General features: G+C 36.9%; 2 protein-coding genes across 7 annotated transcripts in view; one reads left to right on the top strand and one right to left on the bottom strand.

Annotated features, from left to right (window-relative positions):
• Nucleotides 1-18617, bottom strand: part of EXOC3 (exocyst complex component 3) — a 33792-nt gene extending 15175 nt beyond the window's left edge. The window contains exons 1-8 of one of the 5 annotated variants that reach the window (XM_026081440.1): nucleotides 18500-18617; nucleotides 17888-17938; nucleotides 14844-15028; nucleotides 10352-10571; nucleotides 7519-8200; nucleotides 3505-3622; nucleotides 1538-1663; nucleotides 71-171 (exon numbers count right to left, since the gene is read on the bottom strand). In XM_026081440.1, the coding sequence (XP_025937225.1) occupies nucleotides 71-171; nucleotides 1538-1663; nucleotides 3505-3622; nucleotides 7519-8200; nucleotides 10352-10571; nucleotides 14844-14987 (1391 nt within the window). In that variant the 5' untranslated portion in view covers nucleotides 14988-15028; nucleotides 17888-17938; nucleotides 18500-18617. Of the gene's footprint in view, nucleotides 1-70; nucleotides 172-1537; nucleotides 1664-3504; nucleotides 3623-7518; nucleotides 8201-10351; nucleotides 10572-14843; nucleotides 15029-17887; nucleotides 18182-18446 lie in introns of those variants that run through there. The other 4 variants (XM_026081426.1, XM_026081449.1, XM_026081433.1 and 1 more) reach the window with 4 other exon arrangements.
• A 65-nt stretch (nucleotides 18618-18682) lies between these two features.
• Nucleotides 18683-26460, top strand: part of LOC112973472 (dynein heavy chain 5, axonemal-like) — a 37136-nt gene continuing 29358 nt past the window's right edge. The window contains exons 1-7 of one of the 2 annotated variants that reach the window (XM_026081402.1): nucleotides 18683-18777; nucleotides 20548-20696; nucleotides 21012-21199; nucleotides 22724-22824; nucleotides 25158-25346; nucleotides 25442-25516; nucleotides 26030-26116. In XM_026081402.1, the coding sequence (XP_025937187.1) occupies nucleotides 21025-21199; nucleotides 22724-22824; nucleotides 25158-25346; nucleotides 25442-25516; nucleotides 26030-26116 (627 nt within the window). In that variant the 5' untranslated portion in view covers nucleotides 18683-18777; nucleotides 20548-20696; nucleotides 21012-21024. Of the gene's footprint in view, nucleotides 18778-20070; nucleotides 20697-21011; nucleotides 21200-22723; nucleotides 22825-25157; nucleotides 25347-25441; nucleotides 25517-26029; nucleotides 26117-26460 lie in introns of those variants that run through there. The other variant, XM_026081411.1, reaches the window with a different exon arrangement.

Below are 26460 nucleotides of genomic sequence, written 5' to 3'. Positions count from 1 at the left end.
ACCAAGCATGGAAATGTAGGAAGAGAGGCAGAGGCAGGATAAAGCATTCACATTCTAAAAATTATTTTACCTTGTTAGAAATGAATTCATTTGTTGAAGACATAGAAGGAGTACCTTTGTTTTCAAATCTTCACTTATCTGAGCAGCTACCTGAAGATTCTGCTCAAACATCTAAGTTAAAAATAGTTTAGTTATAAAGACAGGCCTATACCAGTTGTTAACCAAACGAGAAAGAATTCTTATTTGAATTTTCTATTTAGAGACTTTCACTAGCACCAGCTCTACATACACATTTTTTCTGCTGCAATTTCTGCTGACTAAAACACCCCCTGCCCCAGTATCATCATAGAAGCAATTAATAAATTCTTGACAGTCATTAATGTGTATTGCAGTTTTTTCTGATACACAAAATAGTGAGTTTGCATTAGTGAAGTATCAGAGATGCCGAAATTCTATGAAATACTCACAACTAGGCACCAGTTCTAAGTGACCTACAGAGAACTGTCTATGAGAAGAGGAGGACTGGAGAGGAAGGGTACAAAAACAGGTGAAAACATATGACCTACTTTTACCCCGAGATGATTTTGGAAGTTTCACTGTTACATGAATCTCAATATTGCAACCTCTGACAGTACTGACAAGTAACACTAGAGCTAATTAGCCACTAATTTTTTTGCCATCGCACACTTTCTGAAGAAGGTTAGTCAACTTTGGTGCTAATATAAATGTGAAAAAATGTAGGAAAAAACTTGGTATAAAGACAAGTAAAAGAAAGAAAATGGGAAACTGATGCAAGAAGAGGAAAGAGGCCATCTTTCTTTGAAGTTATCTAATATAACATCTGTAAGGAAAAACTAGAAAGTGAGTATAATATTTTGTTGGTTGATAAAGATTATTTTAAAAACTTCCCACTTCTATCATTAATAGGGTGGTGCAGGCTTTTTTTTTTTTAATTTTTTAAAAAGATCTTAGAAATAGCTGCATCTTTCCTGTTTTTAAGATCTTTCATAATTCAGATAGGCACTAAAGAGAGCTGTTAAGTGAAATAGTGTTTAAACAGCAATATTTTTTTGATCTTTAACAGAAAACTTTTTTTTCCAATATTTTAAGGTATTTGTGTAACTAATGAATAATTTCTAGAAACAAACGCATGCCTTACTGTCTCAGTGCCATATTAACAGGTGATATTCCAGTAATTTACAAACATCTTAATCTGGTAGTTTTACATTACAAATTTACATAAAGATAGTTAAGTAAGAGTAGTTAACTAAGGACAAGTATCTCAATTAAATAGACTAGGAAAAACATGTTCCTAATCTACATTCAAGAAGAAGTAAGTCTCTAAGTGTTAAAACCAAAAAGGCAAAGAAAATCTCAAAACAAAAAACCCCTCCAGCTAACTGCTCCATAGGAGAAAAAACTGCACTTCAATACATACAAGAACAATGGCATTCCAAACTGTTTGATTTTTTTTCTTTTTGTTTTAAACCATGCTCTGCTTCTGTATATTTTCTAGAACGACTGAGTTATCTTATACCTGAAAAACAATAGCTGGGAGTGTAGTCTGATAGTAGCCATCCTGATCTGCTTCTGGTTCAGTTTCTTTTACCCAGTCTTTTTTATCCGTCTCCAGTGCTTTTCGTAGCCAACCAATAATGTTAGACTGCATTAAACAAAACAACCAAGAAAAAGCAAAGAATTATGAATCTAAAAAGCAAAATAAAAAGGAAGTATTTGGAATAGCAGTCATTCCCATAATGAAGAGTGGCATGGTAATAAATAATGTTGACCACTACAATGATTCCTACAGGATGTAGCTAACATAAGTTAAGATTTACATCGATTAAACAGAAAAAGAGTACTGATAAACAGAAATAGCTTATGAGATAGCCCGAATCAAGCTTAACCATGATTTGGAATGGGAGCACTTCAAACATAAAAAGCAAATGTGTTTTGCTAACTTCGGAAGCATTTATTAAGCCTCGGGCTTTAGATTCTAAACCAAATTTTTCCAACAACTGAAGGAATTAGGGTAATACCTATTGTAGGAAAATTATCTCACATTTGCTTGTAGTGTCGTTTACCTACATTTGAGGAAACTGATGCTTGTTATTGTCAGGGGCAAAAAACAGAATTAGACATAATGAACTGTGTTTCTTGGAACTTAAGTGCTGCAGAAAACAGTGATGGAAATGCAAGAGCTGGCTCTCTTCCCGTGAAGCAAATGCATTATACTGCAAACAGATATCAGGAACAACTGTTTTTAAAACTAAACTAAACCACTTTTCTGATCACTTGCATGACACAGATATCATGGACATCGTCACAAAAGCAGATAGTGAACACCAAAAGGTTTACTAAATGTATAATTGGATTATTTGAATTCATATATATATAAGTTCATGGTTCCCACTAATGTATAACATGCATATTAGTGTGTCCTGCTATGTAACATGACCAGTAGGCATATACAGAGAGGGAAAAAAAAGGTACAAAGTCTAAAATGGGTGATTTTTTTCCTCATGCTTTAAGTCCGTTTCTTTTGGTCAGAACTCCTAGCAGCCAATAGGATAAAGGAAGAAACTGAAAGCTTTATGATTTTCCTGAAAAGGAAGGTGGTTGACTCAACACAGACTGAAAAAAGCAGAAAAAAAGACGACTACTGACTACAGGAAGTGCTATAAGTAAAGATGGCTCTACATGGCCTTAGCTATTATGTGAAATGACGTACAAGAACATCTATGAGCATGGGACTGCTCTGATGAAGTGTGATATGCAACGAAAAAGTTGCATATCACAATCAGCCCATTGGACATCAACATTTTTCATGTTAAGATCATCATTTGCCACAACATTTTTTCAAATTGAGGTGCTCCACAAAAATCTATTAGTGCTTTATTCCTTATGAAAACAAGATATTTTTATTGATATTTTTATTTAGGTGGTATATATTTAATATTATTTTCAGTAAGCAAGGAAAAACATTTCTAAAAAACACCATAGATATCTTTTTTCATCTTGAGAGAGCATGAAAGGAAAAACATTGTTAAAAGAATCAGTCTGGCAAACATGCTGCATGAACATCCTGAATGCCTTGAAGAGATCACATCAGAAAAGACTGTATCAAAGGTTGACACAGTCAACTGTATATAGACCAAACAGCATTCAGTGGTTTATAAATCTGATAGTACTTTAATTAATAGCACTGTGCATTTGAAAGAATCTAAGTATAAACACTGGAATTCTTTCCTTTCTAATAAAATACAGTTAATATCATCTGTAAAGCATAATTATTCTTTGACATTTCATGATTTACATCTATAAAATCTTCTGATTATACTTGTATATAAACAAACCAGCATGCATATGAGGTTTTATAAAAGTGATATCAAGTTCACATTTATCAAAATAGTTTCCTCTGATGCAAAAACAATACTTTACATACTGAGGCACTAATGTAGCTATAGTTTCATTTGACGGTATCTTTGAATTATTACTACTCACAGTAAGTGTTGACATGTACTTGCTGAGAAGCTGGTCTACCACATTTTGTGAAATTAGAAGATTTAGACAATTTACATCCACTTCAGGAGACAGTTCTGAATTTCCCATCATCTCTGTACTGAGTTAAAAAGAAAAGACATTGCAAATCAATAAAGAGATGAAAATGTTATAAACTATGCAGCTTTTTTGGTATGATGACTGTAAACTGCAATTTTCCATTATCTATACATGTGAGAAAATCTTTAATACAAGTAGCTACAATTAAGCACATTTACGAAATGTAAATAAAACCATATAAAAGAAAAAAACATAATGTAAAAGCTATAGCCAAGAATATTAAAAGAAAAAAAATGTTACAGACATATTTTAAAGAAATCCAATCCTTTCATAAATTTCTAACTTATTTTTATCTAGAAGATTTAGGCAATTGCTTAAGATTAAATAAAAGCCAGCTTGTTGTTCAGTCTGTAGGCTCTTAATTGCAGACATTTTGATTCGTCTTTTAAATTTCAGAGGCGATGACATACACAGAACTTACACATTTTCAACTTTAGAACAGCAAATCTAGTGAAAAGTATTAAATATGAGCAGAGTTTCTCAAAGCAGCTTTTGGTGTGCTACCTCTATTACATCCATATCAAAGCTAAAAGTGTATTCACAGAAATTCTATCCATGCTTCCTTCAGGCTGACAATATATTTAATGTAAGAAGAGGAGACATATACATGCCAACTCGTAAATGCAGACCATGGGTACAGTGTTACAACAGCACCATTATTTGTACTTGCTTGCAAAGGAAAATTCTTGTTTTTATGGGAGTAGAAAGAAACTAGAGCAACTTTGAAGCATACTTTGGCAAGGATTATATAATACTATTTGCAGTGATATTTTGCATCTGACTATTATAAGATTATGTAATAAATTGCTTGTGTAACTAAAATCAAAGCTATGCCAAAACATAAAATAGAAAGAACTCTTTGGTATTTCATGCCCCCAAAATCAATAATACATTCTTCATAGTACTTTATTAACTGTCAATGCAAATATACATTCAGTCATAATAATACCGATTTAATACAATTCTATATAAATTGTTTTACATTTCATTTCTAGTGTGCTTTTCAGAAGGCAGCCACAAATTCAGTTCTGTTCTTGCAATCCTATATTGCAGTGGCAATTATAAATACCATCTACCAAAGATAAAAATTTGTTTGCAAACAAGTGCTTAATTTGTAAATTTCTGCAAATTAAAGCTCTTCTCTGGGTATAGGCAATGACTCAGCACAGTGGTGCTTCCACATCAGGAAAAAATCTCCAAGGGGTAATAAAAGGTACTACGGCTAACTACTTTAAAAAAGAAAAAAAAAAAGAAACAAACCCAAAACATTCTTATCTTTGAACCCATAAAAGCCAACATAACTGAACACTTCACATCTGTAATGTCTTCCTGAGCCTGTAGAAAATGAGACAGAAAATATTTAAAAGGGATCCAAGCTATTCGGAAACCTTAATTTCATTCTGTTGCTGTTTACATAAAGAATACAAGTAATAGCAGGACCTGTTCTAGGATTATTCTGGGGAAAAGTGAAGCCAAAAATTGAGAAGCCAGATTTAATTCAACTTCAGGTTCTTCTATGGCACTATGTTAGAAAATATTTCTAGCCTCATTATGCCAACATTATCCCTACTTTACAGGGCCACAGAGACATTAAAGCTTGCTCCTAGCGCAGCAACTGAAGCCCAAAAACAAAGACCACAAATTCCTACCTCTAGTTCCCAAGATGAAAATTCTTCTTCCTGTACACAAATGTGGCTGTAATGTGCAAATACAAGTTTAAACTGTATGTCCCCTCTAATATTCAATTAGATTTAATAAAACTACAGAAAGGTTAGAAAGGACAAAACTATCTTCTATAATACAATGTTCCATGGAAACAAACAAGAAATAGAACAGAATTGAGAAGCTATTTTCTTACAAGGAGAAGAGGATGAAATAGAATTCACAGAAATATAGGTTTCAAAATATCATATATGCCATCCTCCTTTGCAGTTTATTTTATATATATATTGCAGTTTTTTTATATATATATATATATAAATAAATCATTTCCTTATAGAGAATTAACTTATTCTTAAAAGATTTCCAGTGACTGAGATTCTGTAAGCTCTCCAGATAGCCTTCTTGATTAGCTTACTTTCCCCCCAACTCCAAGCCTGAGCTGATTTCTTAATCCACTCCCCACTGCAAACATACAGAACAGCTAATGATCATCTTTATAACAGTCTGTGATAGCATATAAGAATACAATTCCTGTGCTACCCATTCAGGCTTCTCTTTAGAAACCTAAGACTCTACATTTTTCCTAAGGTATATTCTCCAATTTCCATCACATTTGTTACATGGATGTGCAGGGGAGAAGTGTGTTCTCAGACACCTTAAACCAAATCTACTCCACTTATCTCACTTTCTTTCCAAAATTCTACAGTCAGGTGGTACCTGCTACATAACTTGCTTTGGCAGGAATGATCCTGTTTTGATTTGTTTGCTTGGCAAATAAGTGTGCCTCTGTGGTTTTGCTCCCTCACTTTTGCCTTCCTACCATGGAATATATGGATGGAGAGATTTTAAATAGCTTTGAAATGTCCAACTCAACAGCCATCTGTTCTACTTCTGGTGGGAGGGCAGGAGGGTAATTTCATGACCAAAGATTGTCTTACTGGAAAATTAGGCCTAGAACATTAACGAAGAACCTGGGAGCAGGACTTCTGTCTGAGCCATGCCCCTACAGGTCAGGAGAAGTGACATTGTGTAACTGACATATTTCTGATTTTCATTCATTGTCAAGTCATTCCTCTGGCTTTCTAATAACATAGGAAGAAAAGGCAAATGAACTCAAGCTCCTTCATCTCACAGCTGCCTTGTGATCATTAACCACATCTTTTATATAGTCTAAACATGCATGCAAGCATGCCGAAGGGGGTGTTACTGGTTGCTGCTTGTAGGGAAGAAGAGGAGGAGGATGTTGCAGTGTAGAGTAAAGCATCGAGTTCTAAACATAAAATTAATCTTAAAGCTGGTTACAAAAACCCTACAGAATGGTTATATCTCCTACCAATTTGTATATTATAGTCTAACCTATCAAGAGTTTAATTTGTTGAAACAGTGAGGTTAAACAATCAGCAATAAAGACAGCAGAAGCGTACACAGTTCAGACCCTGGGTCGATGCCAGCTATTGAGAACAGGATTTCAGCTATAAACTACAAGAAAGCTAATATTACTTTTTCCCAAATAATTTGGTAGCCCTAGTAACTACATGCCAGCAAAAATTAAACATGTGCTATCCAAGCTGTTGCTATCTGGAGGAAAAAAAAATAAAAAAAAATCAGAATGCATAAGTTGTCTTAACGAATCACAACATCTAAAAGAAAAGCAGTTTCACCGTACTGTAGGAGACAACCTATCAGCAGAAAGTCTTCTAAATAAACAAATCAATGCATCGTTCCGAGAGAAAACATAAAGGAAAAGTTATTACATTTTTTCCATTTATCAGTAATAAAGCAACACAAAAACAGTCCCAATCCCTGTCAGAGAGAACAATAGAAAGTTAACAACCGCACAAATATAGAAGATCCCAGTCTGTTCTGCTCTTGTCAATACTTCACTAAATCTTCAAACAAATATGAATATGCTTATTTACTGTGACAGTAGCTTCAGACAGTTGTATAACTACATTAAACTTTAAGCTTACAAAGCAACAAAAGATTACATATTAGAAAATCCAAAGAAATATTAAGGAGCAATTTCTAAGAACCACAAAACATAACAAATATCAACATAGCAAGTTCTTTACCACTACTCACCTTTTTTTTTTTGATAGTTTTATCTTCTTATACGTTAATAGACAATTATTAGTAATAGACATTATTAGTACATTAACTGTATTTTATATGCTACTTACTCCCAACTACTCCTAACAGAAAAACAGGATTTTTGAAAAGATAAAGGGATCTTACCTTTTGTATGTATTTAAAACCCAAGTCAGAAGGCTAACAATCTCATTTGCTTCCAGATCTTCTGAAGCCAGCTCTTGCATGCGGATGGACAAAGCCTGATGGTACATACTTAGTAATTTTTTGAAAATGTCATAGTGCAGGGGAAAACACTGATCCAGTAGGGTTTTAGCCACTAACAGATCATCAAGGACATATTTACGTATGATTTCTAGGTGGCGCACAAGCCACATTTTGTCAGATTCTCTGGTATCTGCTTGAGTGCCTTCAATTCGAGTGCTTACAGTTCTTTCCAAAATGTTGAACATCTTTTCTTTCCACTTCTTTGGTCTGCCAGGAGGTATGAACCCAGTTTGTTTTTTCCGATCTATCATGCGCCTGTCAATTTTCTCCTCCCTCTCAATTATCCTAACAACAGAAACAAGTAAGGTTGGATCTCGACGGACTGTAACAAGAGATCTTTGAACCACCATCCAAAGTTGTTTTGCCAACTCCTCGGAAAGTTTCTGCATATCCCCAAAGTATGTATGGATGAGATTCATGTCATGTGTGTTCTTGCTGTCCATACGATACTGCTCATACATTAGGTTATCACGAGAACACTCTAAATCCATCAGTTTTCGATGAGCTTGCAGAAGTTCCCCTTGTTCAATCAAATCTTGTGCCTCTCTGACTATCTCAGGAACTGAAACAAAGGTAAAAAAGAAAAAACAAAATAATGATGCAATCAGAGTACATAAATAAATACAAGATACTAAGAGCATCAGGAAACAAACTGGAGAATAGTGGCAGCAATTCTTTTGAAATCATTTAAAGGAAATCATTCTGATGTATTCAATGTATTGCTAGTAAATGCTGTATGCCTTTAAAAGCCCTTCCACATCTTTAATTCTAATGCTTCCACATCTTTCATTATAATAATTATAATGACCAACAAACTAAGATCATAATGCCAACAGAAGACAGCTTCCTTTCTCTCTCTCCTTAAGAATCCATGAAACTCTACCATAAAACTTACTGCAATACTATTAAACCTTATGCATAAGGATTTTAACTTGCCTGACTGAAAAAAAAAAAAAAAAAAAAAAATCACTAACCCTGCTGAAGCTGAGGCTGCACATACACAATGAATACCGAATTTTATCTCCTTCTGGAAGGAACAGCTTGCCTGCCTAAGGCAGGAAGGAAGAATAGGCAAAACTACCTATATTGCTAAACTATTTAGAAGATTTTTTTTAATTCAGTATTTGAGGAATTCTATAGAAGACAAGGATCCTGCAGAGAAAAGAACTGAAAATCTCTGTGGAGAAAGTAGTCACTCTATAAAGGCAGCTTGTGATAAAACTGACAACTCAAAGAAAAGGTGTGTGAAGAAACACAGTCATTAATTACGGCGCAAAACACTCAGTCTATAATAATTAATTATGGTGAAAAACAGCCTATAATAAAAACATTTGTTTTGCTCTGAAGGAACTTATAGTCAACTACACTGCATAATGATCTTGGTTGGAGACACTTCACACTCAAAGTCTCTTAGCATACAGGAAAAGAAAAGGCTTATATTTTCAATTCCATTTATCAGTGCAAAAGAAAACAATACCCTCATAATAACTCAATATTGGAATATACAGAATTTTTTTTCTTCTTTGATCTCTACTGCTAGATGTAGCATGTAAACAGAGACAGAGGTCTTTTTGAACATGGTATCCCAGTTTTTTACTGCACCAGCTAGATACACCCTTATGGAGATGAAASAAGCCAACCTAGGACGGTTGAGAAACAGTTGTTCTTCATATGTACATTTTATGAGAGAGTATCCAAATAGAAGAGGATGGGAAAGACTACTTAAATTAAAACACTGATATAAAAATCAAAGGGGTATGAAGCCTATTAATTTTCACTCTGTTCAATCAGAGGGATAAAATTATGAAAATGACTTCTAGGCAGAGAAGTCCTGGCAAGGAACTCATTCTGATTCAAGATGGAATTGCAAACGTTCACCAAAAAGTTTGCATAAAAGGACAGAGATAATCTGATTTTCTTTCAAAATCTTTACAATGTCCATTATACCACACTAATAATTTCATTTTCCGGACCTTTCCTAGTTGTGCAGTGGTGCAAGGAAGCAGTGTCTCCTGTGCATAATTTCTTTACGCACGAGTTGGTTTCTGCGGTTGTGCTGCCTGATTCTGAAGCAAAGACTCCGTGCAGTTGAAACTGAACTTCAGGTAGCTTATACTTGTGCTTATAACATTAATGAAGAGTCCTTAAGATTCCTAACTGTTGTGTGAGCAAGATGCACTTAGGAGTCCACACTGGGGAAGTCTGGATTCAGGAAAGAGTATTATGAGGTCAGATTGCTAGAGAATCCTTGACTGGAGATTTTGCTGTTTGATATTTTGCATTTCTTTGCAAAGTTATTTACTTCGTAAAATCATTTGGGACTTTTTATCCAACAGGATTACTGTAGGTACCAATCCGCTGGCAATATTTTGGATCTTTTCACATTTTGCTTCTGTATGTGCTGCCTGAATATTTTAGTCTTCTATAGAAGTATGTTACTCTTGCTATTGATTGCTAGCAAGCAGCTTTTTTTGTGACTTGTATGTGTATGACAAGATAGGTCAGACTGGAAGCTCTCACAGAGCAATTCAAACTCAACAGCTATTAAATGGTTGCTAGCTACTTTTCTGAACCTGATGTCCAGGTGATTTTTCCTTAACTCTTCATTCCTAGTGAGTTTTGAAGTTCACCATGTTACCTGATAATACAGCTGTTAGTACCATTTTGAAGTGCTTTCAACTTGTGATGAATTTTATAAAGAACTTTAGATCACCTGAAAAGATGTTTTTGAGATTTTCTACAGCAGCTGCCAGCTGGCTGTGTTGCACTACAGCATCCTTAACATCCTTGAGGTTTTCTATGGTGTTGATGCTCTGCCTCCAGTCTTTATTGACATCAATCAAAGACTGCTGAATGTCCTTTACATCATTCAGTGCATTGTGAAGTTGACTTAAACCTGTTCGTACTCCATCTAACTGTGACTGGATTGCTGCCTTAAATACAAACAAAAAGACAAAGAAATCATTATAAGATCAGTAACAAACATACATCAGTAACATTTTCAGAGAAAAATAAGCAAGAAGGTGATATTATAGCCTACTAGAAATGTATAATTTCTGAGGGTGTGTGTATTTTATACAGAAGAGATTTTTTGGAAGGACAGACACAAGTACTTCAAACATAAAGCTAATGTAGGAGCTCAGAAAATGCAGATATACCATCATCTTTATAAGTCTATTTTAAACTAGGATCATGCGAAAGTAGAATGGGGTTTCTCTGCATTTCATTCATGAGTTCATTTAAAAGGGGGATATCAGAAGAAAGATGATCCAGATGTCTCACCAGAATGCTTTGAATGTACAGATTGACAAAGTTTTTATTAAAGCAATTACAATTTTTGATCGACAATGGAAAATGTTTTCTTAAAAATAAACCGTGGTGCCAGAATGCTAGGAAACCAAAACAAATTCAGCCAAAACCAAAAACAACAAAAAAGCCGAATAGTATTTCTTCACTGTAATATGTCAACAACCATATTGACAATCCAACTGCTGGATTATCATGGCATAAAGAGAGGTTACTGATGTAGATATCTCGAGTCATGACTGTTACCTGTCACTTCAAATAGGCTACCAGTCTTGAATGTCATTTCAGAGTTCAGACACTACAGAATATGCATTATAGTGCATATCCAAGTGAAAGAAATCAAATCACATCCACAGCATGTTTTATATACATGTATTCCAAAAAAAAAAAAAAAAAAAAGTAGTGACTAAGATGAAATTAAATCAGTGGAAAATGAAACTGGAAATCACAAACTTTAAAAGATAAGCCAAAGGCAGACATCAACAAAAGCTCAGTTGTTGATCTCAAGAAGAATTTGAAGTAACCTGGTAACTATGAACAACACTTACTGTGTTTTAAATATACCAGAGGAGTCCCAGAAAAATGCAGTGATTCTTAAATCACTGTTATTTATACACTTTTAAAATATGAAATGCTGATTTTACTGATAAAAACGTGTTCTTCTGTTAGATTCAATACAACTAAACACTGGTAAGGCATTTTTATACAATGTCAATCTGCAGAACTGCCCCCTTAATACATCTTTTGCCTACAGTAACTGAGGGAAGTGGGGGACTAAAATATAATATATTAAAATATTGTAGAGAGACACAATTTTCTGAAGTTCACCAGAAAGTTTTTTTTAAAATCACTTGACCATTAAATACTAAATTCGTCTCATTCAATTTTTTCCAGTGCATGTCTTCCAAGTGCTACACATTCAAATTTTTACTATTCAACTTCTGTAGAAACTTGTCAGAAACCATTACTAATCTTGATCACTGATATGAATAGCCAAGGAAACTCACAACTGACACCCATCCAAATGTTCAATTTGTCTTAAAATAGTCAGTCGGGGCAGGGGCCATGTCCTAGAATTCTAGGCTTTGTTTCATAGAATACATATTCTCTTTAAATTGGACCCATCATCACTGTATTAAAAAACAAACAAACAAAAAAAACAAACCAAAACAAAAAAAAACCCAAACCCATCACCAGGACTCAACTTCAGTTTTACCTCATTCCAAGTGACAGTCCTAAACATTAAGCCACAGAACCAGGATCCTGCCTGCCTAGTCTCTTTAGAGCCCTGTGGTTCAAATTCATGGTTGCACAGCAGCTAAGAATCGAAAGGAAGAAGATTCAGGTATGTAACCCATGATTTAGGAACTCTCCTAGAACTTGTATACAGTATTTCTTCACAGTGAGAGGAATGCAGAACCTAAGACCTAAGATTATTTACTGAGCAAGTGCTTACGCAAAGATGGCTGTCAACATGCGTAACTGCTCAGGCTCTGGAACAAAGTTCAGGCAGCTCTTTGCCTACATTTGGATTGAAGAGCCCAAAGGTACGAGCCTACAGGGTTAGCTGGTGCTTTTCCATCCATTGTTTCAGAATTCTGCTACCAATTGTTTAACACCCTGCTCCACTGACTGCCATCAATCTGAAGCACAGAAGCAGCCGAGTTTGACACATTTCAAAGCAGCTTTTCCCTGTAACAATTTATGTAATGCAGGGAGGGATATAAGATATACACAAAACAAATATCAGGGAGAGGACAGAGAGGAACAGCAGGATCACCAACTGGAGGAGATGCTGGGTCTTTTGAGCAGAACACCATTCCAGAAGATCTCAGTGGCTTCATCTGTCTGTGAAACTGACACACAACTATTATCCTGGTTTTCTATTCTTTACCCACAATTGACTTGATTATCTTGTTGCATCTGAGGAAAATGATGACGAGGAAAGTATATCCAGTCACAAAGAAGCACCAAAATGTTCATACTAAAAGGTTTATAACACGTTCCTTCACACAGATGAAGCAGCTGAAATCTTTCAACGGTGATCCAACATGAAAAGCCAGCAACTCCAGCTGATGATCCTGATGACCCATTCTCCACAGCATACATACTCTCCCCCATACTCTCCCCATTCTCCAGAGCATACATACTCTCCCCAGTTGTATGTATTTCTTAAAATCTCCCCACATTCCTCCTCTATTACATTAATTCTTATGGGAAAAATTGCTTTGCTATCCATTGAATCACTAACCACCCCATGTTAATGCATGTTTCAGGAATGCATTCTCAATGGTAAAGGATTACTGTACTTCTTTTTGGAAGAGGTGTTTCTGGCCATCTATAAGTGACTGAAGTTAAGGCAACTTAAGGTAAGTGACAAGGGAACTTTCTGGCTATAAAGTGTGATACCGCCTGTATTTAGATGTTCATAAAGTTGTATTTATGCATTTACTGTTTGCAGAAGCAGCCAGTAGGCAAGTGACTGTGCTCATGTGATATCAATAGTTCATAATAACTTGACAGTTGAATTATTTTTAATAGATATCACTAGATGCTTCCCGTCTCAGTCTGAAAAATCCAGTCCAAGTCATCAGAAAATTTTGTATTTCTATGCTAAAACAAAATGAAAATTAATGTAATTTGGTAACAGATTTTTCCCTTTCAAAGAGGACAGCCTCTCTTCCACTTCATACAGACTCATACAAAGCAGGCATAGAACTTCAAAACAGCTATAAGATACACTAATTTATGCTGAAGCATAAGATTAGATCAAATGCATAAAGGTCATTGTGATCTAGTAAAAACAAAAATATTTCTCAAAACACTTTTCTAAGGCTCTCCTCCAAACACTGAAAACATTTTTCTAAGATAACTGTTGGCTGGTAAGTATCACTGAAAGAAAACACAGAACTCAGTAATATGCAGTCATTAAACACAGGATACTTTACTCATATATCAGGCTAAGTATGTGAGAAAGCATGTATATGTGTGTGTGCACACATGCATGGGGTGGGGGGAAGAAATCAACAAGAAACAAAAACTTGAGTAAAGTAAGTGACTCATTAATATGCACCTAACTGAGAGGATTTCACTTAAATTGGATTCTTAAAATTTCAAGTTTTTACATTGGATCTGCCCTCCTCCCTTGGTCACCGGAATACAAGCTCCTCAAGAAAAGAGAGCAGAAGTCTTTGATTCCTCTCATGCTCCTTTGATAAAGTTTTTCTTTTAATCTTTATGAGAATACAGAGGAAATATTTCTTACTATTCTTCAGCCTAAAAAGCCTGTTGTAACCTGGATTTAACTGTTTACACCAAACCTTATGTTTGTTTTTTGTTTACTTAAATATAGTTGTTGCTACTGTGTCAGAAAGGGAATACAGGCTATTTTCAGGACTGCACTGTGGGCAGAAACATTCAGGAGAAAAAAAAGGAAGATTTTTTGACCTTCAGTAAGGACTTAAGGACAATTTTCTCCCTCAATCATATTATCACACACTATTTAAAAGATTTCGGTATCCTCCATAAACCCAAGTACAGGTCAGAGATCAAATGTATTGTCAGTGTTGACCCTTTTCAGAGGCAATCCTCAATTTTTATTATGAGTTCAGTATTCAGTCATTACAATGAAGATTTGTTGGCTGACCAGTTGTACAAAATGAGGGGAGTTGTCTATTGATAACCTGTAGAAGATACAGGAAATGAGAATACTTGATAAATTTTCATTAAGATGCAGAGCATTAGCTTGCATTAGATTCAGAACACAGAGGGTTTTGGGAGACAAAGAGCAAAAAACTCCATGGTTTAAAACTATCTGGATGAAAGTGTACAGGTGAAAAATAAATAAAAAACCCCACTCATTCTGCACTGTGGACACTCAGGTTTATCAAAGTTTGTACCTTGAGTCGAGCTTCTACTGAAGCCTTCTTACGAGCTTCCCTCCTGCGATACTGCTCCACTTTATCTAGCTGATCAGGACGCTGAAGCATTCCAGCTACTCTCTGAACAGCTGTTGCAACTGCTTCCCTATCCGTTTCCTCCATTGTTGATTAGGACCTCAAAATGCCTTCATAATTTAACAGTACTGGAAAGAAAATATGAAACTTTTAGAAAAAACATTTGCATTTGATATGACATTTCAAAGCTAACAACTGGAGAACTAACCTGGGCAATAAAAATTGAGCAACTCTGCAGAAGAGTCATTACAAAGCATTAATAAACAGCAGTAATTGGAAATATACAAAATCACATTTTTAATCAATTACTTTGTTTCATTACTTTATGTGAAATGTTTCCGATTAGAGTTTTTGCATTTATCTTGCTCTCTCTAAGTTTGTATCAATAATCAAATTTGCAAAATCATCATTTTAAAACTAGATTCTATCTAATTCTAAAACAGACTTGCCTATTAGAAGAGGAATGAGACATGCACAGAAGAATCTTGTGGCAACTACAGACAAAAATGATAACTCACACCAAATCTGAATTTGGTGGAGTTGTGAAAATCATAGACCCTCTTCAATAGCTCAAACTTGCTACCAAGAGCGGAAAGAAACATAGTTGCGGGAGCTCTAAACCTGCAAACTTAACTTTAAAGCAGTTTCATTTATATTTTTGATGGAAAAATATTTCTATATTCTACTCTTGCTTTCCTTTCTTCTCACAATATCAGCTCATCAAAGGTGTAGGTATGCAGGGAAAAATTAATCAAGTTTATCACTTCAATCTCCAGTGGAATTTCCAATGAAGTCAAGACATGCAAACTAATATTAGACACAAAATGCTGATCAGGCAAAATCTTCTGGCAACAAAACCAGACCTGTCCTTTCAAGCTTCACTAGCTACTAATGGAAGACAGGAAGGATCCCAATCACTGAAAATGCAAGAACATGCTATGCACAGATATCCACAAGGCAGGAACACATCTGGAGTTCCTGGTTCCTTCCAGATGGTAAGAAACATTTTATATCTTGAGTCTTGGAATCAAATAGGATGTTTCCAAGTTTTACTCTGTTACTACCACGTATCATATTCCCTCAAATCCATATTCTTCCTTGAAAGTAACAACTACTTTCAAGTCAGAGTGCATTAGTATATCCAGTAGATTGCTTAATCTCTGAATCCGCAATATCCTGACTCCACATGGAAGGCAGGAAACACTATATCACATTCTCCAACATCAGCATAATCTAGATGAGACAACAGACATAATGAGTATGTGTGCAGAATATATTTAAGAAACATTTTTTTCAATTTTTCTCCTTCAGTACCAGATGGTCTTAATTGAAATGCCTATCCTATTTTAATACCTTTTCTGGTTAATATCTGATGATCAAACACAGACTATATTCAAGGATTCTAAAAAGACAAGTTATGTGTTAAATTAACACGTGTTAAATTAACACATAACCTTTGCATAGTATTTTTAATCCACTAATCAAGTCACTTTTGCCTCATGTTTTATAAGTACAACTTTTCATGCCAGCACCCTTAAACAGAAAAGGTTTAGCTTCCATCGGGAAATTCTGGAAGAATAAGCTATGTTAAAGGTGAAAGTGAACTATCAGCTTTATTCCACGGAAGACAGTACGAAGAAACCTATCAGTTTTCTGTGAGGAAGACTCACTAATTTGATTCCCTCTTCACTGTCTTCAGCAAATGTAGGTTATTGATTTGTAACACTGCCTTAAGATCTTCTGCATCAGTGACAGCTTACCAGCTTAATTCGTGATCTGATGAAGAACTGCACAGGGTGCACAGAACTGTGGAACTAATGCAAGTCTTAATGCTAGCAGTCACATTCCTCCTCTACCACTGCACAGCATGGGGCCTTCTGATCATTGTATGCCTAGGCATTGATATTACATAATCTGACATATAAAGTCTAATTCATCAGGCTAGAGAAAGTAAAGAGGTCTGCAGACAATGGCAAACATTTCGAACAAGTACTGCTGTTGAATTGTTTGAGGCCCCAGGGAGAAGGAAGGAAATCTAAAACCATCAGTTTAATCTACAATTAATTACATTTTTAATACAGAATAAAGACCATGTTACTGTAAAGATATGTGTTAAGAGAACTAAAATTGTTTGAGAGTCTTGTTTGTATTTCAGATCAACCTGTATAGACTTCTGTTTGAATTTAATGTTTACCTTCCAGCATTTATTTTTGGATAACATAACATCTCAGCAACAAAAAGTTTTCACATTTAATATGGAGGATAAGTATCCTCCATTTTTTCTGCATTATAATAGTTTTAGCTTTATTAGAATTAGTTATTTCAGAACTTCACAGGATTAAGAAAGATTCCAGGTAACGCTAACCCAAAAACTAGTCTACAAGATCCTACATCTTTATCTCAAGTTTGACTTTTTTATGCTAAGCCTTCAAAAATTAAATGTCTACAGAGTATGTGTTTATATCAGAATTACTTCTGCAGTGTAAACTCATACCTTACTTTACCTCCTCAGCTGTGCAGACATACCCATCACTTCTCTGCTAATAGCCCGTTTACCTTAATTTAAGTTTGATTTCCTACTCTACATTTCAAAGTACAGGATCTATTCCTACCACTCACACTTTGGAATGAATACTCTCTGTTTCACTCAATCCACCTCTAAGCTGTCAGGAACATATCTACAGTCAAAAAAACACTGTTAGGTATTTTTAAATATGAATTTGCTACAGAAATAGTATCTACAGTAGACAGTTTTATACTAAATTACTTCCTCTGTTAACAGATCTGGATACATTCAACAGAATTATGATAACTTTAATCCACAGAGCCACTACCCAGGCCCATTAAGCATGTCCCACAAATAAAGTTAGTAGCCAGTATGCCATAAAATCCTAACCGATTACATACAGCTTGCTGAGGTAGACAGGTTGTTGCACAACTGCTACCCATTCATATAGGAAGAACAAACTTTAAGATACCGTGCCAACCTTTACACAGTTGCTATGAGCCAGAACCACAAACATCCTCAGAGTTACATGCTGGAACACGAGGAAAAAAAAGTAATAAAAAAAGCAATCTTGGAAAGGCTTCAGCAGCTAACTTCTGAGCGAGAGAAGCAGAGACACTCCAGCGCGGGGTTTCCACACCGCCCAGCCTCCCCTCCTAACAGAGCACCTAGGAAACGGCGGCAACCCCCAGCCCAGCACCGCTCCCTACCGGGGCCGCACAACCCGAGTAATCTGTATCGACACAGGTGCTCGTCGCTGCCGAGGCAAAGATCGGAGATCTGCCCCGAGCGCGCAGGCGAGGCTGCGGACCCGCCAGGTCGCGCCCCATCTACCCCGGCGGAGGCCCGAGGACAGCGGCAAGGCCGGGACGGGGCTTCTGCGCCACAGCGCGCCGGAGGAGCCCTCGGCCCCAGGATCCCGAGGGGCTCCCTGGATCGCCCGGCCCGGCCCCCCTCTACTTCCCGTTCCAGATTCCAGCAAAAGCTCGGGTCACTACAAGCGGCGACAGCCTAACAGAAGTCGGCACCGCAGCGCTCACCGGTTGAGGCTTTGGCCCAGGGCCAGAGACGGGAGAGAAAAAGCCGCAACTACCTCTCAAGGGCTCCCACCCGCCCCCCAGGAGGGCAGTAACAGTCACGCAGTGCGCAAGCGCCAAGCTCACTCCAGAACACAAGATTCGGCGCACAAGCGCAGAAGAAAGCCCATGGCTGCTGGCTAGTGCGCATGCGGGCTAGACTTACCATTTTACATGTTAGGGGAGTGGGCTGCGCCTGCGCGGGACGCTCCGCTCCACAAAAACCTGTCTTAGGAGGGAGCTACTGCTTCCGTCGCTGTGGAGCACCTTGGCTTGCTCTTGCCCAGCAGCCTCGGTACGGAGGTGGCTGTGTACGTATTAGCGGAGTATTACGGGATGCAACCGAGCTGGCGGGGGTGAGGGGATACCAGCAGCTACCCTGGCAGGAGGGGGGCTTCGTTAGTCTGCGGGGCTGCAGGTGGCACCTCCTCCTCTTCTTCAAGCATGGTTGTTTTTACAGCTTTTTCGGTTTTGAGGTCACTGTTAGTATTTTTGGTCTTGGTTCATGGTTTTTGGAGTCAGTAAAAAATATGCAGAAGCTCTGTGAGCTATTAATCCTTTGGGTTAAAATGTTAATATGCAGCAATGAAGGCTTGATCTTGGGTACAGGCATATCTCAGAGATATTGTGGGTTTGCTTCCAGGCCACCACAATAAAGTGAGTCACATGAATTTTTTGGTTTCCCAGTGCGTATAAAAGTTATGTTTATACTGTAAGTGTAAAGTCTGTTCAAAGTGTGCAATAGCATTATGTCTAGAAAAACAATGCACATACCTTAATTAAAAAATACTTTATTGCTAAAGAATGCTAACCATCATCTGAGCCTTCAGTGACTTGTAATCTGTTTGCTGATGGAAGGTCTTGCCTCGATGTTAATGGCTGCTTACTGATCAGGGTGGTGTTTGCTGAAGGCTGGGGTGGCTGTGGCAATTTCTTAGAATAAGACAGCAATGAAGCAGCACTCTTAATTTCCTTCAAGACCTTTTCCTTTGCATTCACAGCTTGGCTAGCTGTTTGGCACGAGAGGCCAAGCTTTCGGCCTGTCTCGGCTTTCGACTTGCCTTCCTCGCTAAGCCTAATCGTTTCTAGCTTCTGATTTGAAGTGAGAGACGTGCGACTCTTCCTTTCACTTGAACCCTTAGAGGCCACTGTAGGGTTATTAAGCGGCCTAATTTCAATATTGTTGTGTCTCAGGGAAAAGGGAGGCCCGAGGAGAGGGAGAGAGACGGGTGAATGGCTGGTCGGTGGAGCAGTCAGAACACACGCAACATTTACTGATTTAAGTTCGCCGCCTTATGTGGGTGCAGTTCTTAGCACCCCAAAACAATTCCAATAGTAACATCAAAGATCACTGATCACAGACCACCATAACAGATATAATAATAATAATGAAAAAGTTGGAAATATTGCGAGAATTACCAAAATGTGACACAGAGACACGAAGTGAGCGCATGCTGTTGGGAAAACGGTGCCGATAGGCTTGCTCGACGCAGGGTTGCTGCAAACCGTCAATTTGTAAGAAATGCAGTATCTGCAAAGCGCAATAAAGCAAAGCGAGATAAAATGAGGTATGCCTGTATTATTTTGAAAAAGGAAGCACACTAAGTAAAAGTGCAACAGCTACCTAAGTCTGAAAGGTATTGTGTATTTCACAGGTTCTTATCTGTAAGTGTCTTTGCCCAGCAGAGAAGAGGAGAAAGTCATCATTCAATCATTTTTCTTAGCTGTGTCTTTTCATGTTTTACACAGAGCTCAGGTGGTTGTTATTTAGCCAAGGAGGGCTGTGTTTAGGAAGAGCTGCTTCATTGCTGGGATACAGCTAGCTATGCCCTCCTGTGGCTTTTTGTACAATTCTACTGTGTACATGCTTCCTAGCAACAGTGCATTTAAGAGGTTCATAGAAGCTATTTGCTTAGAGATTTAATGCTAAGAAAAAAGTATGTTGCTTTAAAAAAAAAAGACTTAGAAGCAGTTATGAAATCAGAACTTCATTGGTGGGTATGGTGAGAGATGGGGGCAAATGAGGTGCTTCCGGGGTGCTGAGTTGTTAACTGAGTTTGTGTAGGGGTTGCCATAGCAGCTGAGCAGGTCACGCGCTCAGGAAGACATCCCATGTAGGTGTAGGCAAGTGCCTCACCTAGCACTCTACGCCCAAAACTTTGCCTGGGACCTGCAGCACTCTTATAAGAAGGACCTTAACCTCTTCCTCAAAGGGTGAGTTCCCATCTCCAGAAATTTGAGTCTGGTCAGAGAAAAATGATAGTTGTGGAATTAAAAATAAAGGATTGTTAATGGACAACCTTGGAGGGGATTTTATTATTTTGTAGATTGCCAGCTAAAGCTGTTTGGAAAATGATACTGGTTTGCTTAGATCTTCTCCTTTTAAATTGCCAAAAGCAGATAGAGAATATGTTTTTTTTCCTCACTAGTCTCTCATACTGGATGCTATAATGGGCATCAAAATATGGAAGGTGTGGTTAGTCTTTGCAGTGTTACATTGTCCAGTTGTTTTCTGTACTGTTAATTTAGGTTATTTTGTGTGATGCTGGAGATGGAGGAGCGAGTAGGAGGTGAGACTGAACTAGGGGGAAGAGTTAAGCCTAGTTCTTCTCCCTATCACTCTGCACAGCAGGAATCAGAACAAGAACTGAAAGAAACACAACTTTCTTCCAAACCTCACATTGATCTCTGTCCACCTCTCATTGCTATAAAAAAAGGTAAGGGAGAAAATAATGACAAACACTTCATGTTGGCTTTATAGGGAAATAACTTTTTCAGGGACAAATTGAGAAACTGATTATTAAGTAGAATGTTTGAATTTATAACAGATGCCCATATATGCTAGGCATATATATTTTGCATAGAGCCATTTTTTCTGGAATTAAAATGAATACTACTCTAAGAAAAGAATAATGGAGACTTCCTTAGCAAATAATTAGCTTATTCCTGAGCTTTTTGCAATTGTCATAAAAGCTAGAACAATGTTAGTGGGTTAGCATTCAAAGAAAACTAATTGTGTGGCATTTAGTATGGCATCTCTTTTTCGGGATATATTAATGATGATAGTGGTTTGAATGATATACTCAGGGGAGACTTCATTTCAAAACAGACACAATCTACAAGAGAATTTATAAGGAGATAAATGTTAGTAGAATATTAATTTTAGTCACGGCCTCATTATTTATGTTTTAGAATAGATTAAGCAATAATTCCTGAATTAATGAGCCACTAATTAGCATTACTGCATGCTCAGTTGAGGATATTACTTGCTTCCAGAGGTGGGACCTAAATATCGTCTTCTGAGAAATAAATTGGTTGCTTTTCTTGGAAAAGMCCAAGCTGCAGCAATTAAAGATAGCATTGTTGGTGCCTTTCAATTAAATATTTTTAAAGACAACAAATACAATATTTCTGTTAAGGACAGATAAATCAATATTTAGGAATGATTTGGTAATTAAAAGTAAATTAAAAGAGCTGGACAAAAAAAGAATAAGGTGGCAGGCTGGAGAAAAGCGCTTGTAGTTAGTATTGGGACAACATTAATAGGTTTATATGTTACTGACACCACTTTAAAATATACAAATCATAATTTCTAGAAAAAATAAAGGCATGCAATAAATTGTTGATTAAATAACTCAAAGGGCTTCAAAAGCCCTTGAGATTTAAATGATCAACAATAGATAGTTACACACTAATGATATGTGTACTGTTTTCATGGCAAATATTAGCAGTCTGTATAAATTCTGGTTATCAATCTCATGCATCTCTGGCAAACTTGCTACTTGCAGATGCTTTTTAACAACTTGAGCACATGAAATATCTGAAGAATAAAGAAGTGTCACAGCTGAGAAATAACTGAGAGACAATAGCTAGAATGGAAAGTGGCAATATTTCAGAGAGTCTGTGATTTTTTCCAGAACTGATTTCTTCAAGCTGGTCCTTTAAATTGCTTTTTCTTACCTCTGCTATTATCAGTGGGGGATTCCTTGCGAATTAAACTTGAGACAAAAACCATCACAAGACATCTTTTTCCCTGAAAGCCTTCTAAGTGTTTCTGCCGAGGCATCGTTTTTCTAGCTGTCCTTTCATGTCTTACTTTCCCTAGCCTGAGAAAATGTTAGCCAGCAGATGTTAAGACAGAATGCGGTAACTTTTCCAACATCATTGCAGATCTTGTAAATGCATTTATTGCACATATACCTGAATAAGAATAATTTTAACTGGTCACTTCTTTGTCCTAGACATGGAAAGTAAGCACCGTAGACGTAGAGGTGTCTTGAAGACAAGGAGCACTGAGCTAGGATCTGCCGTCACAGCATCACCTCTGAGGGCTGCTCTTCTGGCAAGTGTTTTCATTCTAAAATAGGTGGTTACTCAGCTGCCTCGGGCTGTTAAATTTTCTTCTTTATAGATTATTCATGAAGTCATCTTTGGCTGGCAGAGTTTGGCCCAATACTGGAGGGTGCTGAGTTCCTTTAATCTCTGTTAATTACAAGGAACAAGAGCAATGAACCACTCAAAAGTGCATGCAATGTTTGGACCTGCATGAAAGAATAATGAAGAATAATGAATCAAAAAACATGTGGCTTTTAGAGATGTGAGAATGGTACTGAAAAATAACTACAGTTATTCAGACACTCTTGGTCGCAAAGAGATGTGTTGGCATAGGCAGAGACAGGAATGTTGCAGAACATCCATTCAGAGTCTGGGGTAAGACCTGAGCGTAGGAGATAAAAGTAGATGTTGGCAACCTTTTTGTTTCTTAATCCAGGGGTAAATCATGATCAATTACAATTCCTAATTTAGAGTACAGGCATACCTTGGAGATATTGCGGGTTTGGTTCCAGACCACCACAATAAAGCGAATATAACAATAAAGTGAGTCACACAAATTTTTTTGGTTTCCCAGTGCATATAAAAGTTATGTTTATACTGTAAGTGTAAAGTCTGTTCAAAGTGTGCAATAGCATTATGTCTAGAAAAACAATGCACATACCTTAATTAAAAAATACTTTATTGCTAAAGAATGCTAACCATCATCTGAGCCTTCAGTGACTTGTAATCTKTTTGCTGATGGAAGGTCTTGCCTCGATGTTAATGGCTGCTTACTGATCAGGGTGGTGTTTGCTGAAGGCTGGGGTGGCTGTGGCAATTTCTTAGAATAAGACAGCAATGAAGCAGCACTTTTAATTTCCTTCAAGACCTTTTCCTTTGCATTCACAGCTTGGCTAGCTGTTTGGCACGAGAGGCCAAGCTTTCGGCCTGTCTCGGCTTTCGACTTGCCTTCCTCGCTAAGCCTAATCGTTTCTAGCTTCTGATTTGAAGTGAGAGACGTGCGACTCTTCCTTTCACTTGAACCCTTAGAGGCCACTGTAGGGTTATTAAGCGGCCTAATTTCAATATTGTTGTGTCTCAGGGAAAAGGGAGGCCCGAGGAGAGGGAGAGAGACGGGTGAATGGCTGGTCGGTGGAGCAGTCAGAACACACGCAACATTTACTGATTTAAGTTCGCCGCCTTATGTGGGTGCAGTTCTTAGCACCCCAAAACAATTCCAATAGTAACATCAAAGATCACTGATCACAGACCACCATAACAGATATAATAATAATAATGAAAAAGTTGGAAATATTGCGAGAATTACCAAAATGTGACACAGAGACACGAAGTGAGCGCATGCTGTTGGGAAAACGGTGCCGATAGGCTTGCTCGACGCAGGGTTGCTGCAAACCGTCAATTTGTAAGAAATGCAATATCTGCAAAGCGCAATAAAGCAAAGCGAGATAAAACGAGGTATGCCTATCCTGGGAAGATGATGTAATTTATTATTGTTTTTCTCCAATAAAAATTGTGAGTTACAGAGACACCCAGACATATCCCAGATACTCATGTCAGTTGGAGGTGTATACAGAGGGGAATGCTCAGGTTGGTGGCAAGGACGGCTCTATGAGACTTTGTGCTGTATGAACTTGTAGGCAAGATGATTGAACTGAAGAAATGCCACTCTGACTCAATTCTTTACTTTTCCATACAGCTTTTGAAGTTTTTTTTTTTTGCTCAGAAAACATTATTCACCATATCTGTTTTCATTGTTGTTTATACTGTTACAAAGACTTAAAAAAGATTCGTCTACCTGAATTTCCTTCTTTACCACTGTGCTATCACCTTTATATGACCTGCATATTAAACAATCAATTGCACATTTGTTCCAGTGATTGTGGTGATTGTGATTTTTATAGTGGATTTGTTTTATTTATTTCTATTGAGATAATAACTTGTACTGATATGTTAAAATGACAACATAGAGATAGRCCTGGTCCAAAACCTGGAATATGGACATTTAGAAATTTGAAAGCTGGATTCCCAAAGCTGAGATTTAATTAGAGGCATTATAGAGGTAAATATGTACAGTGAACTTAGGCCTGGATCCACATCTGAATCTGAGGCCCTGATCTGAAGTTACTGTTGTAGTGGCTTTATACTGAGAAGTAATTTTGGTCTTACAAGTTAGTTATCAATGATGTTTTCCTCTTCATTGCTTAGATGTAATTTTTTGTTCCCCATTTAAGTAATTTATGAAACCAGATTAAAGATCAGCAACATAAAATACAATCCTTAAATGTAATATAAAATAGCTATGGCAAAAAAATCTCTCTCTAACAAACTTTTATTTTCTAGCCAACTGGCAAGAAAAGTGTCGTGCTTTCCAGTGAAAGTAGGAAAGAACTAGCCAAGAAAGCCAAAGTCACCAAAGAGGAGAGAAGAACTCGGTTAGATGAAAGACACAAGTATTTGATATCAAGATTAGCAGATGGAATAGGCTTAAATGAGCAGCATGTGGAGGAGGCTGTTATTTCTGATGACAAGGTAATCTGTAATTATCAATTATTAAATATCTTTCTGAAATTTCCAATCTTTTGAAACTACTTTACAATTAACTACCATTGTAATTTTGTTTTTAGTTTCAACTTATAGAAGAATTCTTTGCCCCTAGTGGACTTAAAAAGTTACTCTTCTTTTGCCAAGATGTATTGCAGGTATGTTTCTGCTATTACTTCTGCAAAAAGAATTGCATATCTTTTTTTAATTACATGACTGTTGCAAAATTCAGAGAATCTTAATTGAGTTTTTTTGCTATGATTAAAGATATAGGTATAAAACTAAATTTCTTTGCCTTGTTGGCAGGATCTATATTGCAGATTTCCTGTGAGTCCAGTTCACAACTCTGTTAGGACTTTGCAAACCAGGCACGTTATTCTTCCTGTGAGATATCCAATCATCCAATTTGTTTCCATGGAAGAAGTTGCTCTAGGAAACATTTCAGATTTAATTTTCTTAGATTTTTCTGACATTTTTTCCTTCATTGTTCTTCTGAAAGAACAGAGCTATGAAACTGTTTATGGGGCATTGTGGGAGTCATACAAAGCTTGTTCTCCAGATAAAGCTAAAGTCACAATTCCTACCTAGAGATTATTAACTGATTTGAATTCAAATAGGATGAGGTATCTGTACAATTTTATTAATCTCTTGATCGTAATTTTAATTGCTAGCAAAAGTCGAACGCTTCACTGAGGTCAGATGGGTCAACCAGCAGTTTCCCTCAGAAGAAGTTATTTATTGCCATGGGTTCTACTGAGGTATGATTGAAAAATTCATTAGAGGACACTTGTAAATTAAAATATTGAAAAACCCTAACAGTTTTGCAGTGTTAACGTAGCTTTTTATAGTTCTTGGCTGGATGTTTAAGTATTTAGTCCATGTTCTCACATTGCAAGCTTTCCCAACATTTCTTGACCTGAGGGTGGAATTTGCCAGTAAATGTGATCTGGAAAGAAGCAGTGTTTAATAGATTTCACTATCTGGGAGAAGAGCAAGTGAAATAAACCATTGTTAACAATATTGCATGTCCTGACGCTTTTGTTAGCATTAAATGGTTAAATGTTTTCCAGTGCTTGTGCATTTCTATTTTAAAAGTGGAGCT

The sequence above is a fragment of the Apteryx rowi genome, unplaced genomic scaffold (assembly GCF_003343035.1).
Source record: "Apteryx rowi isolate R43461 unplaced genomic scaffold, aptRow1 scaffold_1166, whole genome shotgun sequence".
Taxonomy (NCBI): domain Eukaryota; kingdom Metazoa; phylum Chordata; class Aves; order Apterygiformes; family Apterygidae; genus Apteryx; species Apteryx rowi.
Note: the sequence above shows the minus strand (reverse complement) of the source record. Positions and strands in the feature narration are given on the sequence as shown.